Raw genomic sequence first — 17,581 nt, 5'->3', positions numbered from 1 at the left:
CAAAGGTCAGCATTTAGGAGTAACTCTAAAACGTAGTGCTTAAGTCACGTACATATATTACACTTTACAAATAAAGTAGGAAAACGTTGACATTTGGCTCTCTATCAGCAATGTGCACTGCATCTGGTGATGTCGGCTGGTTTTCAGTAAAACACAAATCACAGGGACAACACCTCTATGTCAAGCATGGCATCAGTGTACAGTAGAGAGGATTTTGGCAAGCAGATTTACACCATGCACAGTACCATTGTAGACACACCCGTATACAGACATCAACACGTGGGGTGTGACAAGGAGCATTTGGAGACGACGTTTGAAACAGCAGTACCTTTAAATATGGATTGGTGATGCATGTTGCTGGTTGGAGCACTCTAGTACCTCTGCGTTGGACTAAAACTGTCTACATTTCTGCTAAAATAGCTCTTTCTGCTGTACTGTCGGCTGACTGTGGCATCATTTCTGAGCAAGAAATGTTTACCTTTACAACTTGACAAGCACAACTGATTTTTCAATGGCCACCAACAACAGCATCATAAAAAGTACCTGTGATTGAAACGTGACAGGTTTGCCTCTGTTGTTGTAAAACACAACAAATATCTACCGCAGAATACTCAGAAAAGAAGACTTACATCATCAATAAAACACAAAACGTGGCCAGAAAGACAGCCACACATACACTGGGTACACCCAAGTTAAACTCATGTACAACATCACAGTGGGAAGTGGGTTTGACATTAAAAAGAAGAAAAAGGGGAAAAAAAAAAAAAAAGTTCTCTGGAGTGCCGCTCTTTATAAGCACACGCTGTTTGCTTCATCTTTGCTTTCTTTCAGCCACAAGATGAAAAACCCTCATCTCTGAAGAAGGACAGGCTGCTTTTGTTGATAGTAGGAATCAGGTTACGGAGCGTACTGACTGGAGTGACTGGGCTGAGCCAGCTGGACCGGATGGCTCTCAGCTGAGATGCCGCACGGCGGTGGGAGTCTCTTGTTCCGTCACCTTGAGCGCTCAGGGGGGTTTCCACAAAGAGACTGACTGAAGGAAATAGATTGGTACATGTCCACGGCGCTGAGCGGCTGTCATGACAGGCAAGCCGAAACTTGCAAAGGAAGATCAGTCAGCCTCCGGACCGCTCTTTAGACTGTGCGCCTTTTCTACATCACTGGTGGAGTTCACGTGTCCTTGGCAAGTTTTCTGGCAAAATATGCCTCTTGTGGAAATGCTGTGACAAAGTGAGAGAAATGACACAAGATGCATAAGGAAAGGAAGCTGAGGCAGCCATAGAAAATATAACTTATAACTCAGCTGTGAAGACAATAATAATAAACTGTCACCTGAAAATGGGCGATGTGATGACCGGAGGAAAGTAGCTAACAGTTCTGCATGAGGACATAAAGCAATAATGATAAGTCTGTCAGCGATGCTGTCAGTATTCCACCATTTCACATGTCACATACTGTAAGCAAAAAAAACCCCTCATATTTATGATTAATACACACAGTACAACTAATAAATGCATTGCCTTGATATTTTGCACAAAAAAAAAAAACTCTGATGGTAAACTCAACCCAGTCCCAGCAACCTTAATTGTTTTCTGTGTTCTCAGTTAAGCATGCAAATGAAAAACTACTGTGGTGAACATGAAAAAAGCCACACATCAGAATATTAGCATTTCTGAAAGTATTAATACTGACACATAATCAAGCAAAAATTGGCATCCGCACTTCCAAACTCACAGACATACACATAGATGCTACACTGATCACTTTATTGCTGAACACTGCTGTCTTATATAGAACTTGCCAAATCCTGTTGTGTTTAGTTCTGAAACTAAGTGTGTATTATGATATTTTATGATAAGAACAAGAACAATTCACTAAAATAAGCATGTAAACTTTGTGAAAGTGAACTGTACGCTTCAACTTTCACATTTACATATCTGAGTAAATATATTCAGCAGCAGAACACTTCTCAATGTGAATCATGCATACATTGCAGAGGTCTTGCTATTGTTACTACAATATGATGTGTGCAGGTAACAATTATTAGAACACTTCAACATCATTTACATTTACTCATGCTTCGCCTAATTTTACTTTAACAGTTTAAATCTTACACTATGTAAACAAATATGAAATTATTATTTATACAGGGCAATTTCAGAAAGAAACTGAGTCAAAAAGCTGTTTTTAATGAATTGAAGGCAAAATGTTTCATTAGATCCTCATACAGTCTCTCTGCTGATAAAATGCAAAATCTCTTTTCACTGATCCAAATTTTCAGTGACCTGAATTCAAATGTTTTTGACTGAACCTTCAACATTATTCATTTACTTTTGCAAATTGCTCAATCCAATTCTCTCTTTTTAAGCTTCACCTTGAACACAGCCACTAAGCACACTTCAGATTGTAATAAGTAAGAGTTGCAAATGTGATCACTTCGACGCCTTCTCCAACACAGCTATCATGTTTCACACACCGTCCATCTTCCAAAGAATCTTCTCTCTCAGGGTCTCAGGTGGCCTGAGCTGATCCCAGCTGACTAATTATGAAGACATGTACGAGCTTGACAGATCACCAATCCACCACAGTGTAAACACAGAGAGACGGTCACACAGACTCGCGTTTACATTCACTGGCAATTTCAGAAATATCACCACAAATGCATGTTTTTCGACGGTGGGATGAAATTGGAGTTTCTAGAAAAGCCCACAGTCGTACAGGAAGAGCGCGAACTCTGCACATAGAGGATCTAAAGCCCAATGACATTTTCAGGAGGCTGAAACTACTAAAGCAGACACAGTTTCTGATGATGAGATCAGAGCAACTGTGCAGGAAAAAAAGTCAGGTCACAGGTGGCACATGTGCCTCTACACTGGGAAGGAAAGCAAAGCAGAGGAGGATGAGCTTGTGAAGGGGCGATGATATTGGAGATTGCATTTCAGGAACTGTGCACAGTAATATGCTTTTTAATTTGCTGCAGCAGTCTTCAAGGTGTAATGCAGATTATTTTGTACAGAATCAGTTTTTTGCTTAATGCATTAATAAAAAAACATGTTCTCATCTGTTTATATTTCTTGGAAGGTCAGAAGTGTCTAGTATACTGCTTCAACAATTCAGAACGGTCAAAGCAGCATCTGTGTAAATATGTCTCTGACTGGAGTGTGGATGAAAGCTGTTCATAGACAGTTATTTTCACTAATAAACAACTTAAAGATCTGATCGGTAGCAGTAATCAGAGTAGTGACAGCGTCTCCTAATGACTTCTGTTAACCGCTTTGTCTCACCGATGAGAACTTGTGCTCCTGCTGGGGACGCTCCGTCTTGGGCCGGTTGTCTGTCCCTTTTGGCTCTGATGTCTTCACTCCGTCTGGTTGGTGCTGAAGACGAGAAGCTGCTGGGAGGAAGGGGACAGATGTGTGGCTGTCACACTTAATAAAGTCAAGCTCATAATGCTGCCAGCTGTTCTGGCAGAAAAAAAAAAAAAGAGTGAGAGGGAGAGAGAGAGAATATCCCAGCATGCAAAAGATTAATGTTTCACAGTGATCCATTAGTGAGCTGCAGCATGGCAGATGTCTGAGAATCACAGATAAGTTTGTGGCTCTATACAATTTCAGAGTTGTAAACTTCAGTCACTGAGGAAGACTTTGCCAAGTTGCACAGACTGCGCCTTCTGTTGTTGCTGCTGAGGCAAAATTCAGCCCTGAAAGGTGCTCCCACATTAATTGCTCAGAATCTTGACATCAATATTCTTACTTTTGTCCCATATAGAGCTTCCCCAGACACTCGGCATCTCAGAAAACCCCACTTTTTTTGGTAAGATGCCAGTTTCTTGCTAGTTAATCCTTCAGGCTGTCATTGGCCCAGTAATATGAGCCCTCTTGCACTCACCTGGAAAACTTCCCTGGCTGGTACTGCACGCACTGTCCTCCACCCCACAGCTGTACACAAATGAGTCTTTTTTGACTGGCGTAACACAAGATAAACTTTCCTGGAAGAAGGGTACAGAAAGTTTAGAACACTGCCCCTTTGACTTGTGTGCAGCAATCCTGATCACAGTTTCATACCATCAATCATTTGCTTCTGTTTTAGACGCAGGTGGTAAATGTCAGAGAAATGAATAAACACATAAATGGCTCTGGCAGTGCAATACATTTTTTGACCGGTCATGATTGATTTATGTTACAAACCGTCAGTTTTCATTTCAATTTGTTTGAATAAATGGAAACAACAAATAAGCGTTTGTGATTCCATTAGCATTTACTCCTGGAAAAATACAATCATTTTACGTCACTGGTGTTGTTCAGCAGCTCACATGTTTGAAGGCGTGACGATCACGAATGCAGTTCGATGATACCGCAACTCACCATTCCAGTTTCGTACTCCTCTTCGCCTTCGTTTTCTTCCACGACGCTGGCGAAGCTGCTGGCGTTGGAGGAGGACCGGGACAAGTCCTGGGCCTCGGGGATGGACGGTGCCCTGCAACACATGGACAAACTACACACCTGGGTCACTCTGGACCACGTCATCAGCGGTTGCTGGTACCCACATGCATTATTTAAGTAAGAGTGTCAAATCCCAATTCAGCTTCTTAACTTGGATTACAGTAAAAATTAAAGATTCAACTTTATTGATCATGCCTTTTTAACGGTATTTTGACACTTGACATCTTGACACACTGAAACTGAACCACAATGTTGAACATATGTTCAACAAAAGAGTCACGGTTCAAATCTGCACTAATCCCTCCTCACACAGGAATTAATCTGAGTAATAATGAAATAATAATGACACTAATATAAAAATTCTCTCATTTATATATACTGTGCCTTAAGGAACAAAGATGACAAAATGATTTGAATACCTTAAAAAGTACATTGCAAAAGAAAAATAGTGAAGAGCAGAAACAATGATGCATTGTGGGTGAATATGACACTAATATGAACCGATTGAGGAAATAATCACCTGTTCTTTGTGGCAGCGAATTCAGGAGAACTGTGATTGGAGGAGTTGTCTGACTTGTTCTCTTGTGACAAGAGGCTGCTGTCTGGTGTCCTCTGGGTGCTGGGTGACACCTCTCGGCTTTGGGACAGCGCAGTCGAAACAGGAAAACAATGAGTCACCCCGGGCCGTCACCAACCAACAGCTAACACTTCTGCCCACTAAAACTGACACACTGCTGTCTTTTCTCACACAAGACTGAGCCTTGTTCAACTTCTGAGTTGAATAAAAGCAAAACAAAACAAAAAAGAGGAAACATCAGTGAGTCCTTCCTGAATTTGTCTGTTTCGCTGTGCATGGTCTAATTGTGGTATTCCTCATTTTAATGTCCTTCCATCTGCTGCTGCACTGCTCCCTCTGCCCGTCGATACACTCAGCTCCGTCCTCTCACCTCCTCTCTTGGACCTCCTGGATGTTCTCGATGCCAATGGCGCTACTGCGGCGGGAGCTGAAGGGTCCTGACTTTTTCCTGGTGGGGCTTTTCCCCGGAATGATCAGCGACTGACAGTGTGCAGGGAGAGCAAAGTAAGAAACACATTTTGGGGAGGAAATACACATCACAGGCAAACATCACATCTAGTAAATCTCTGAGAAAGTGATTGAAGTTCATAGTTTCTACAAGAAATGTGTAAAAGTGAAGACACATTTGGAAACTGCGTTAAAGGCAAAGATTTCCTTTACATTCCAGTATATTTTCAGTCTGATTGTTTACACAGAAGCACATTTTCACTCTAAAATTCTGAAGGCGAACAGTCGAGAGAACAACAAACTCCCAAATGTCTGGTAAAAATGTCTAATTTAGGAAGCTGCATGATTCATGCATGAGTGACTGTGTACAGAAGTGGGAGCTGGTTTCTAATCTATTTTTTTTTCAAAATGTAAATCTGTTCTTCCACGATAGTAAGCACCAAAAGAAAATGTAACATGCTATGAGAGACTTCATGCATGAAGCCTGAAACTTTATGTTATGAAATGCAAAACAAATTGAACAAACGCTTTCATTTAAAATCATCTATTTAAAATCATCTACTAGTGAAACGCAACAGTAAATGTTAGAGGATGATAAATGAACCATGGCATCTCTTTTTTTATGTTCGATCATTCCTTATTAACCATAATAGAACAAAAAAATGCTATAAAATGGTTGGAATGAATGAAAAGACAGTTACCGCTAGTTATAAATTACCACTCTAAATAAACATTTCAATACCTGGCAACCTCTGACAAATGCAGGAGATGGAACACATTTTAAATCTAAAAACAGAGCATCTGTAATAATAATACATTACAAAAATACAATAGCAAATGTTAGAAAAACTCGTAAACAAGAAGGGAGAATATACATGAACCTCTTCTATTGTTCCTATCCCTATGGCACTGCCTCGGCGTCCATATTTACTGGGACTTTTCCCTGGGACAAGCAATGACTGAGCCACACAAGGCAGGGCGGGGGGAAGCAGAGAGAAAGAGAGAGAGATTGAAATAGCAAGAGGGGGAGGGAAAAGGAAAAAAAAAAACACATCATAAGATCACATGCGCACAGCACATAGAATTTAAACGCAAGGTGAATCGCAGCTTAAAAAGGAGCTTGCAGCATGATCTGGTACATGAGACACGATATTTGAGGAAATAAAGAAGAAGCGTTAAAATAGAGGGAAGGAAAAGCAGACTGGCTTCTAACATAGGAGGTACACAGCAGGAGAGAGGTGGCATCGAGGTGGCACACATGCAGTTTCTGCCCTGAGGGATACAAGTGTGTTAAGTGATGCATTCAGAAGGATGAAGCAAGGGCAAAAAAGGACCAACACAACCCGAACTTTTAGAAAACTTAGTCCTCACAGAAGCGGGGTGACTTGAGTTCAGAGGTTCTGAAAGTGTCAGCAAGTACTCCTCTCTCACAGGGCTGAAATCACATTGTTCTCTCAAGGTTATTGAGATCAAATAAAGAAGCAGAAAACTTTTTCTATTCTTATGGTTTACAATGCATTTAGTGTGTTTTCAGAAAATATTTCATTGCTTTACCCTGCACATATTTAATTTTGAGTCAAATTTTTTCCCTCAAAAAAAAATCAATGTGAAAAATTCCCTCTGGGAAACTGCATGTCTTTTAGCTTACTGAAGAAACTCAGATTTTATTCAAAATGCGTGTCGGTGGTCAAATTTACAACTGCGAAAAGATTTTGAGAAGTTGAAACGGAATCAACCCTGCTTCTGTGAGAGAAACAAGCACGACAGTGAGCTTCTTTCATTCATATCTTCCTGTGTCATGCTTATTCTGCAGGCACACATGCACAGGGCTGCAGGAAAGGGAGGCTGGAACACTGGAAGGACAAAGCCGTCATGACGAAGCACAGCGAGGAAGGAGGGAGGGAGTCTGGGTAGTCATACAGCTACAATACCGAGCTCACTGAATTGGGCAGAAACACTAAAGTGGGACTCACAAACAATCATTCAACCAGTATTAATCAGAAGATCATAATATACTTTTCACAATGGATTTTATTTTTCACTGCCATCTTAGGAGTTTGATGCTCTGTGCGGCTTTGACGAACGGATGAGAATGAATGAAATGCTGAGACCGAGTTACGCTGCTAATTTTTCCAAACAGAGAAAAATATTGTTAACAGGAACACTATGAACTGTAGGTGAACAAAAAAAAAAGCAATCAGTGAAAGCTACGTTAATACAAAGCAAGAGTGAATTTAAAATGTCAGAAATGAAAGTGAGTGCTTTGATGTTAACATATTAATGAAAGGAAAGTGCTCAAACGTTCCAGCGGTAGCAATTTCACCGCTGAAGAGAAAGAACAGGCGTTTCCTGCGTGTCTTATCCACTGTGCAACCTGTTCACTAGTGTCTGAATGCGCGTGTTTGAGTTTGGCGGAACCAAAAATTGGCTACTTACAATCCCCGGGGTTTTGGGGCTCTCTGCGGGATTGTGGGTAAAGCTGCCACTGTGACTAGTAGAGACTGTGTGTGACTTCTTGTTACTGAGGCCCATGGCGTCCATAGACTGGCTTCTGCTGCGGATGACCCGCTACAGAGAGAGACGAGGAGATGCCGTCAGTGGATCCACTGGGATGTTATGTGGAAACGCAACACACTGACCAATATTCCAGAAACCTTACATACTACATGTAAATGCAAAAGTTTGAAATAAACTGACCTAAATTTGCTTGCTTATATATGCTGAGAAATAATCACAGCCTGTTGTGTGTGTTATTTTAATGCATGGTGTGTATGGTGAGTGTTCAAGTAGGTATGATTAAGTTTAGCAACAATATACTGCAAGTTCATCCAGTTCTTCCAGTGATGGATATGCATTAACCGTATGGGATACACACACCACGTCAGCTGGATTAACGCCAGCAGTGGTTTGATGCAAACAATAAGTGTTGAGAGCTTAAACACGTGGAGGCAGCTCAGGTCAGCCGTCAGGGGCAGGAGGTGGTGTGAAATATGTGCGGGTTCACAGGAGATCAAAGAGAGCGAAGGCTTTGCAGTGAAGGAGGATGAAGGCGGATGTTTTTTTCTCGTGACTTGTCATTAAACACAGGGTCTGTTTTTTTTTGTGTGTCATGAGATACAGCAGAAACAATTAGGACCGATTAAGACAGTTAAGACCCAGCAGGACAGTGCAGTCCGTACATCTAGGCAGGAGGAAGCACGGACCAAAGGAAATCTTTCCAGAAGTGGCTGGAGAAGGTGTAAAAGAGAAGTAAAAGAGGCATGTTTTCAACTGAGGGAGTGAAAAAGAAAAATATTTCTCAGCAAGAGAAAATTGATGCAGAGGCAGTTTATGGAAGTATGGATGAAAGATAGATCCTCAGAAAGAGCAGAGTGGGAGAGACTGAGAAGAAGGTGCAACGATAAAGAAAAAATATGACAAAATCAAACAAAAAAAAAAAATATCTGACTGATGTAGAAAGAGAAGAAATACGGCAGCAAAGGAATGCTGCCCATGAGGACTCATACGGACCGCGACATCAGGCCTCTAATGAGGGGTCATTAAACCGTACATCAGGCACACAACATCACAGCTCCTGCTGTCGCGCCTCGGCGGCTGAGCCACACTCCACCTCTCTAATAGTCATTGATGGAGCACTCTCCGTCAGAGCAATATGCCCCTTCATACACAACAGGACACTCACAGCTTCAAAACCATACCATCAGCGGAGCGCACGCCGAGTTCAGCAGTCACATCCAAGCGAAGAAAGCAAATGCCACAGGGCTGTTCCTTTGAGATACTGCTAATTCTCTTGACTTTGTTTGGTTTTTTTTTCCCATGTGTGAATACCCAGAATCCCGGCCAGGAGACAGGGGAGGGAAGGCATCCTCAAAGTTTCATCATTCATCACCATTCTCTGTCATGCATGTGGAGTTGCAGATTACTGTTGCACCTCATCAGTGTGAGGGATGATGCTGTACCTTAAAGGACTCAAAGAAGCCTCCTCCTCCTCCACCTCCTGCGCCCCCGTTCTCCAGCTTATCTTCGTCTCCACCCAGGCCCATCATGGACTGACTGTTGATGTGCAGCTCCTCGTACAGCGTTTCCAAAAGAGCTGACCGTGTTCGCTCCTGACAATCACATCGCTGTTAGTTTACACACATTTCAGTTTCAAACTGATGTGCTAGAGTGGCAGTAAAATAAGACACTGGGTTTTTTTTCCCATTGTGGCTGCTGTCTGAGAATTGTTGCCACTTCTTATCTTGAGTACAGCCAGCAGGTTGAAAGACGACACAAACAGGTGTGTGTTCTGCTATGCACACATGAGCATGTACACTGAAGTCATTTCCAGCCTTATGTTTGCTTTGGCGTGCACCTCACCTCCAGCTTGGCAAACTTTTCAGCTTTGTAGCATGCATATTCTGCATTGATGAGCTTAGTGAAGAGGAACTCATGAAACTCGGGGCCCTGAGGAAAAGAGGGAAGAAAGTAGAGAGGAATTTAGAGCGATTGAAGGTTTTATGATGTCTGAGTGTTAAGGGGAGCTGCATTCATTCATTTCTGTGACTGCTGACCTTCCTGAAGATTGCAGGGTCAGGTAGAGCAGGTCCAAAGAAAGGCACGTCATCCCTTGCTGTCACAGACACCTGGAAGAGAAAGCATTGAAGCAATAGGTCCCCATTGAAAGACATCGACTGATGCACATTATACTGTTGAAAATGGCAAAGAAATAATACAGAAAGAATGAATCAGAGAATCTAAATGGGCTTTTAAAGGTCAATAGAGGTAACAGTTTAGAACCAACCTTGTAGATGACGTTGTCTGTGCATGCATTCTCCACCTGCACCACCACATAGGCATGCAGGAAGTTGGACTGGATCATGTCTGGTACAAAGGGTGTGTTTTCCTCCTGGAACACGATGGCTACTATGTCGTTACCTATGTGCCTCTTCCTCTGCAGCTGGAGAGCAAAGATAAACAACACTGACTACAGCGGGAACAACTCAAGCAGACTGTTTGAGTGGGGAAAACACAACCCTGCCACGAAATCAACTTCCAGAAGTCAATTGTAGCTTCAGACATTCAGATAAAAAAGTCTCAATAAAGAGGCATGACTATGATTCTACCGTCCAACCTGGATTAAGAAATATTTTCTATGTGTATCCTCATCAGTTAAACTACATCCTTGCTCCTGTGACAGCAATTCCATGCAGAAAAAATTATATTCATGACACACACACATATGATAATATGTCTTAAAAAAAACTGATTCCTTATGCTTTGGGAATAAATGAAGCTGGTTATCAGTGGATGCAGTGCAAAGTCAAGCAACACAAGGTTTATGCCTCTGCAGATGGCTCAATGTGACAATTACTGCATTTTGTTTTGATGCCAAAATTCATGAAGTTGCCAAAAGAACACTCAGGCACTTGGAAGACAGAGCATATGATCAGTGATAAAATTTTTATTCAAGCAATATCTTTTTATAGCCTGACAAACCTGCCAAGAGTTGAGAATACCGTCTACTATTTCTCAAAGTATCTTACCGTATTGTCTATTTAGCAGAAAGTTGCACAGCCTCCATCAAATGAAAGATCCATTTAAATACATGTGGACTGGACTTTCTATTTGACCCCATCTCAGAAATCGACAGAAAATGTGAATAGATAGGAGCAAAACTTATTCATTTCTTTTTGAAAGACTGTGTGACCCAAATCCTACCAGCGCATGGAAATACGTATCAGATTTTCTAACAAATACATCTTGATGATAAAGAAAAAATAACCTCAAAAATACTCTCAGTTCAGACAATCTTGGCAAAAAAAAAAAAAAAAAAAAAAAAAAAAAAAAGAAACAATTCCCCTGCACCTCCTCAGGAAATGCCTCAACATCATGACACTCGTTCTGCAGCAGCATGCATTAATGATTCCTCATCACTCAGATTATTTAGCACACCGAGTACGGAATAAAAAAACCAGGGCTGGCTCACACCCTGCTGATAGTCTTGTTAACTGGTGCTCCTAAAAACACCTCAAGAGTTCACCAGCTGTTTGCTTAGTACAGCAAATATTTACCTGAAGATTCAGACAAGATGATACTATTTGCATTTCCAGCAAGAGTTTAATTACTTTACAGCTTCTGTGTGGTAAAGCCCGTCTGTTTGTTCACTTGAGAACAATCAACCATCTGTTAAAGGCTTCAAGTTTTCACAATTCAATAACTGCTATAACAGTCGTGCTCAGATATTATCTGATAACAGATGAATATAATCAAATGTATCTAAAATGTGGTGTATGCTGATGCTCACTGTTGCATATTCTATGCTCAGGATTGTACTGGAATCAATCTGAAAGCATCTAAAAATAAAATAAAATCATAAAATCAGCAACAAGTTCAATCTCCGTGAAACTCGTTATCATAATGAATTATGCATCTTTTAATAGATTATTTAATAAAATCAGTAGATTTGTTGTGGAGAAACGCTGATATGGTAAAATCAGGTCATCCGGGGCGCTGCAGCGTGGTCCTTGAGCTTTTTAGCGGTCTGGGTTAATATTTACACACGGGGGCTTTTCGAATACAGACAGCTGACTAACGTTCATCCCACTTTTTTCACCCAGATGAAAAATTGCCAAACTGGAGCGTCACCACCGACAGGCATCAACAAACAAACAAACTGACTCAACACTGTGTGGGACTGAGACACTTGATGCTTGTTATTGCTTTAAAACCTGTCAAATTAGGTCGTACTCCGTCACTTTTGTCGATTTAAATGCAGCGCTTCCTGAAATAATTTCACGCTTTTTTATGTGCACCTTGTCTTGCTTTTTCTCGAGTTCCCCGATGAATCATCCCATGTGGGTGTTGTTTATGTCCTGCGTTTCTCTTCGCGCGTTATCAATATGGGCCGTCTGTGCAGGGTTACTGTGGTAACAAAGTTCAAACTGCTCCGAGAGGCAGTGGAGAGATGCAGAGGACTAATGCAGCTGACTGCAATACGGGATCAAAGACATGAAAGTCTTCAGCTGCAAACCAACAGACGGGAAACTTCAATAGCAGATAGGAACGCTGGCGAAAAAGATACAGAAAATATATGTATTTCTAAAGAACGGGAGAGTAAGTGAGGATAATAAATCTCGTTAGCTAAACAGTCTTGATGCAAAAAGGCCTGTTTGACACAAATTAAAAGGATTTTTGGAAAATTACATCAACGTATTTTCTCTCCAGACTCAGACAAATATGCTTCTCTGTTTTGTTTAGCTGGATAAGAGGATGAACTACCAAAAAGTATCTATTTATCTGCCTGATCCCTACACGGGTGCCACCAAGTCATCCAACCCTGGTTAGTTTTTACATTGGATGCCCTTCCTGAAGCTGTGATAACTGTGTAGTCGATACAACAGCGGCATTTGAAATCCAGGAGAGGAGTCCCAGGAGAAAATCCATGCACCCACATGGGTAAAACATGTAAAATGCACAAAGAGATGCCTCATTTGGATCACACTGAGCAACTGCTGAAAAGTCACTATACCTGCTGTGAGTCTCCTTCTGTGTAAGGCAGTTTGGTGGACACGTGAAACATAATCTCCTTATTGTGGAAACTTGTGTAGATGGATTCTGTCCCAGTTTGTCCATGAGTGACATCAAGCCCACCCCTAAAACTAGGAAGGAAAAGACAAAACAGAAACAAGAGGATTTGAGGGCAGAAAAGCGAGGAGCAGCCAGGAGATGAAAGAATGAGGATGAAAAAGACAGGAGCCAGAGGAGAGAGGAGCGGAGCAGTGTTAGTGAAACACAGGTGCGTGCTCTCTGAGCTCCCGGTCCATCCCTGCTCATTTATCATTGAAGGAATGCCAAGGGCGCTTCTCCTGCCCACTCAATCACAATGTCAGCCACTCTACAAATATCAGGACACTAAATCGCTTTTTCAGGGATTCATTTGAGCCAACTCTGATCAATAGGAGCGTGAACGATGGCCCGCTCCTGACAGACGTATGTTTGAGTGCTAAAGAGAGAATTAACAAAATTGTTTAATCCTCTGAGTAAAAGAAATTAAACTGAAAAGTGGCCAAACCCTTTAAAGTCATGGAGCTCGATCTTCCGACCCAGAAATTCCAGGAATTCAACAAAGGCTGGGCTCTCCTCCATGTTCCCAAACAGCTCCTCCTCCGATGTCTGGAAGGAGAAACCAAACGAGGTTTTCAACAAGGAGCGACACATGACTTCAAAAGCAAAGATTAGCAGCGGCTCGCCTGAAGAGCGCTCACCTGGGCGAACCTCTGGTAAATAACTCCAAACTTGAAGTTGTTGCTGATCACGTGTTCATCGAAAGTGACAATGAGCCGTGATGCCTTTGGATGAAAGCACAGAGTTTCTGTTGAAGTTCACGCCGCGGAACAGTTAGTGGAAAGCACAGAGGAAAAGAGAAAGTGTGTCTCGTGTTTACTTTGGGGTAGAGGACAGGATAAAATCTGTCCACGTTTACTTCTTCACAAACGAGCTGCAAATAAAAAGAAACTCCTTCAGTTGTTGCCACTTTAAACACTTGTTTAAATGAAATAATGGGCTTGATAACATCGCCTACCTTGGCCATCTGGACGACGTTGGGGAACTCGGTAAGGCAGGAAATAGGAATTACATCGTGATAGGTTTTTATCTTTGTTCTGAAAGGCAAACAGTACAAAAAAAAAAGTCAAAACACTCACTGTTCTGTTCATAATCCAAACCAATCTTCCTGATTTAATGGTTTCATTCTTGCTGCTTAGCATTCATGCAAGTGAGGAGACAAATCAAGAGGGACCTCTACGATCGCTGCGGCGGAAGACAGGGGGGCTTAATAATCTTTACACTTGATGGGTTTGAGCCTGGAAGAAGGACGAATTGACATCATTCCTTTTTAGGAGGTCAACACACAATTTGAGGAGTGCAATAAATAACACACTGAAAATTGTACATTCACCATGTGCTTCAAAGTCATCTATGTCCCGAAAAGCATGGTCATGTTGATGAGTGACTGCAGATGAGAGGAGGAAGCCCACTAAGCTCAGCCTCTCATGCTTCGGATTTCACCACATGACTAAATGGCAAACGCAAAGCTATATTTTAACATGCAGCTGTATGCATTGGCCCAAACCCAGTTAATCTTTAATCTCAATGTTCCTGGTTAAGTAACGGTAAAAAAAAAAAAAACAAATTAGGTAAACTTTCATATCCGTGCAAAAAAGATTAAGCTACAGGGGAAAACTGGTTAACATAGCTTAGCATAAAGAGGGTCCGTCTCTCTGCAAGCAGCTAAATCCACCTTCCAGCAGCGCTAGAGCTAATTAACCAAACACATTTTGCTGTGGACTTTGCAAACCCCTCCCTCAAACAGCAATTTTTGAATCATAGCTTAGCAAGCGTAACTAAGTAAGCTGAGCCTGTCATGCTTTGGATTTCCTCACATGCTTAAACTGTGAACATGGAGCATGTGTATTTTAAGAGACTGCTGATTTGTTTTTTTAGCGTCTCCAAATCTAAAAGCATGAGAGTAAAATAGCTAACAACAAAAACGTATGATTGTCTGATTTGTACGCCAAATTTACCATATTACAGCAGTGGCCCGGATATAAGAAAAGGTTTTTATTTCTAAGTCTAGAAAATTGAGATTGTGTTATAGTCAGAGTCCTAACTCCTGGGAAAAATATTTATATCTCTTCTTCATCTTGTCCTCTGAATATCAATAAACATATCTTGTGTGCACGCCACAAAGAAGTAGAAGTATCCTGAACATTCATATAACGGTAATCTCAGCCCAATAACTGGAGCAATACAGCTATCGCCTGCAGGAAAGTGGCTCAAAAGTAGATCAAATTAATCAGCGGCACAGGACGAATTATGAAGCTAATTTTAAGCTGATGGTAATCAATGAGGCGAGTCTTATAATAAATGTCAAGCTGCAAAAAAATACGGTGCCTCTGAGTCCAGATTGAAGTGAGTGACGATAATGAGTGCAAGAAGAGAGTCTCCATGTTTCTCTCACATGACTAAACTTCATACATCTTACAACCGAGATCGTCTTGTATTCAGACCAACATGGTACTTTTCACAGCAGTGCTCATCAGTGTGTCTTTATATCAGTGTTATTATTCTATTTAACATAAAATATAGTGTAGATATGTTTATATGTTGCACATGAGATACAAATATGCAAATAAATCTGATTTAATGTAGAAATACAGAAACCTACAAGTGAAACGCGGCCGTTCTGACATTCAGTACAACAGCCCTCCCTCCAGTGTCATATTGTTTGTGTTATTAATTTAGCACGGATGGATTTATGGTGTGACTAATAAGTTTGTCGGAAACGAGCTGCTGTTCATCTTGTTCCATTTTCTCTAATGTGAAATGTGCAACAAGCTAACTGGAACTGTCAGCTTGACCGATCGTCGCCCTTCACGATATCATTATGTAAAATTTCCACAGCAGCCGCAGCAAATGTCCGTGGTGTTCACATAACCACAGCAGAACATCAGTTCATTGTGTGTTGGGGCATTTCCCTGAATTTCCTGCTCAGGGAGTATCGACACGCTGCTAAAGTCCCCAGTGGACGAGAAAAAAAGAACAGCTTGAGTTCATTTAAATCTATACATACTGTTGATTTAAATTATTGAATCCGTTTCAGATAGAAAGTTTAGGATGCTTTAGATTTGTTTTGAATAATGAATTCTTTGGAAACAAGTTGCCTTTAACCTATCTTATCTCTTTAGCCCTTTTTGTGCTGTACCTTTGTTATTTGCTTATTTTTTTTCCCAGCATATGTCACAGTGAAAGCACAACAGTTGAAAGGAAACTTGATATTTTTTTCCCCCCAAAACTTCTTTAGTTCAATTTATTCATAGTTTATTTAGTCATGGTAAGCCCACTGAAAGGTGGGATTAGAAATGATTTATCATCTAAAGCAAAAAGCAGACGTGGTACGATGTGATGCATATTTAAGTTGGCAAACTATTGAAACGCTATTTTGTGTCACATTTGTCACTTCGAACAACATAATAGTCCCTTTGAAAGATCGTCTGCTGCACAACAAAATATCAACTATGACAAAAATGTTGATTTCAATGTACTTTAGTGGAAGTTGCAGGGGCCCTGAGTTAGAAACTACCACACTTCTTCCCAAAGTGCTGACACTGAGAAATAAAAAAACACTGTCATTAGTGTGAAAGTTGTGATTAGGACTATGAATTAAATTGTGATCACTCCACAGGACTGTAACCCGCTGCGCAGAACTCCACCAGTGATATTCCAAACATACAAAGAAAGCGCCATACACCAATGCAAAGCCATCTTGCCGCCCACACACACACACACACACACACACACACACACACACACACACACACACACACACACACACACACACACACACTGTTGGCCGTTATGAGCGTCATCGCTACATTTCAAACAGCTGTGAGGTGAGACAGTTATATTGCTCCTGTCTCCCATTTCCAAACAGACTCCTGTGAAGGAGAACAAACTGTTGTAAAGTTAAATGGGAGTTAAATATCAACAGTAGAGCCAACAAATGTCTGTTTTAACGTTTCCACAGTAACACAGGAAGCAAACGCAAGTTGCGTCAAATTTTGTGGACTGAAGTTCCCTTAACTGACAGTTTCTGTCCACTGTGGATCACAAAGCAGCTTTTGTGTGTCTCTCTGCTCTTTTACAATGAATTTCGAAAGATTTTTAAAACCAGCCGCTCTCGCTCACAATGACAGTCAAATTTATAAATAAATAATTTCTATAATTCACCCAGTAAAGAAGATGTTTTCTTTTGCACTGGTTTGACCCAGATGTTTTCCAATGTCTTCAAACCCTAATTAGATTAGATTTTTGAAACAAAACAGGAGCAGTAAATAAATAACACTTATTGAGATATTTTGTATCCTGTCAACCAGCTTCTGCAACCTATTATAAATAAGACATTTAGAGGCAAAAAATAACAATATAAGCCAATAAAAACAACACATTCAACCTGCAATAACCCTGTATAGGATGCTCACTAAACTATTTCTACAGAGACACTTCATGTCAGTATAAAGATGCACTATTACACACAAATTGTACAATCAAATCTCTTGCAAAGTGACTAAAGCTT

The 17,581-nt window shown here is 41.0% G+C and overlaps 1 protein-coding gene across 5 annotated transcripts in view; it reads right to left on the bottom strand.

Moving 5' to 3' along the window:
- Positions 1-15: 15 nt before the first annotated feature.
- The window catches only part of rap1gapb (RAP1 GTPase activating protein b), a 61,962-nt gene continuing 44,396 nt past the window's right edge, over positions 16-17,581 (bottom strand). For 2 of the 5 annotated variants that reach the window (XM_030091421.1, XM_030091422.1), the window contains 17 exons: positions 14,030-14,108; positions 13,892-13,945; positions 13,713-13,796; positions 13,520-13,620; positions 12,977-13,106; positions 10,250-10,405; positions 10,020-10,091; positions 9,826-9,912; positions 9,426-9,575; positions 7,903-8,034; positions 5,390-5,499; positions 4,963-5,079; positions 4,365-4,494; positions 3,889-3,988; positions 3,285-3,394; positions 1,333-1,377; positions 16-1,220 (listed from right to left, as the gene is read on the bottom strand). In XM_030091421.1, coding sequence (XP_029947281.1) covers positions 1,369-1,377; positions 3,285-3,394; positions 3,889-3,988; positions 4,365-4,494; positions 4,963-5,079; positions 5,390-5,499; positions 7,903-8,034; positions 9,426-9,575; positions 9,826-9,912; positions 10,020-10,091; positions 10,250-10,405; positions 12,977-13,106; positions 13,520-13,620; positions 13,713-13,796; positions 13,892-13,945; positions 14,030-14,108 — 1,621 coding nt within the window. In that variant the 3' untranslated portion in view covers positions 16-1,220; positions 1,333-1,368. Of the gene's footprint in view, positions 1,221-1,332; positions 1,378-3,284; positions 3,395-3,888; positions 3,989-4,364; positions 4,495-4,962; positions 5,080-5,389; positions 5,500-6,347; positions 6,426-7,902; positions 8,035-9,425; positions 9,576-9,825; positions 9,913-10,019; positions 10,092-10,249; positions 10,406-12,976; positions 13,107-13,519; positions 13,621-13,712; positions 13,797-13,891; positions 13,946-14,029; positions 14,109-17,581 lie in introns of all 5 variants that reach the window. The other 3 variants (XM_030091420.1, XM_030091423.1, XM_030091424.1) reach the window with 3 other exon arrangements.

This window comes from Salarias fasciatus, chromosome 5 (genome assembly GCF_902148845.1).
Source record: "Salarias fasciatus chromosome 5, fSalaFa1.1, whole genome shotgun sequence".
NCBI lineage: Eukaryota > Metazoa > Chordata > Actinopteri > Blenniiformes > Blenniidae > Salarias > Salarias fasciatus.
This window is presented reverse-complemented; position numbering and strand designations above follow the sequence as displayed.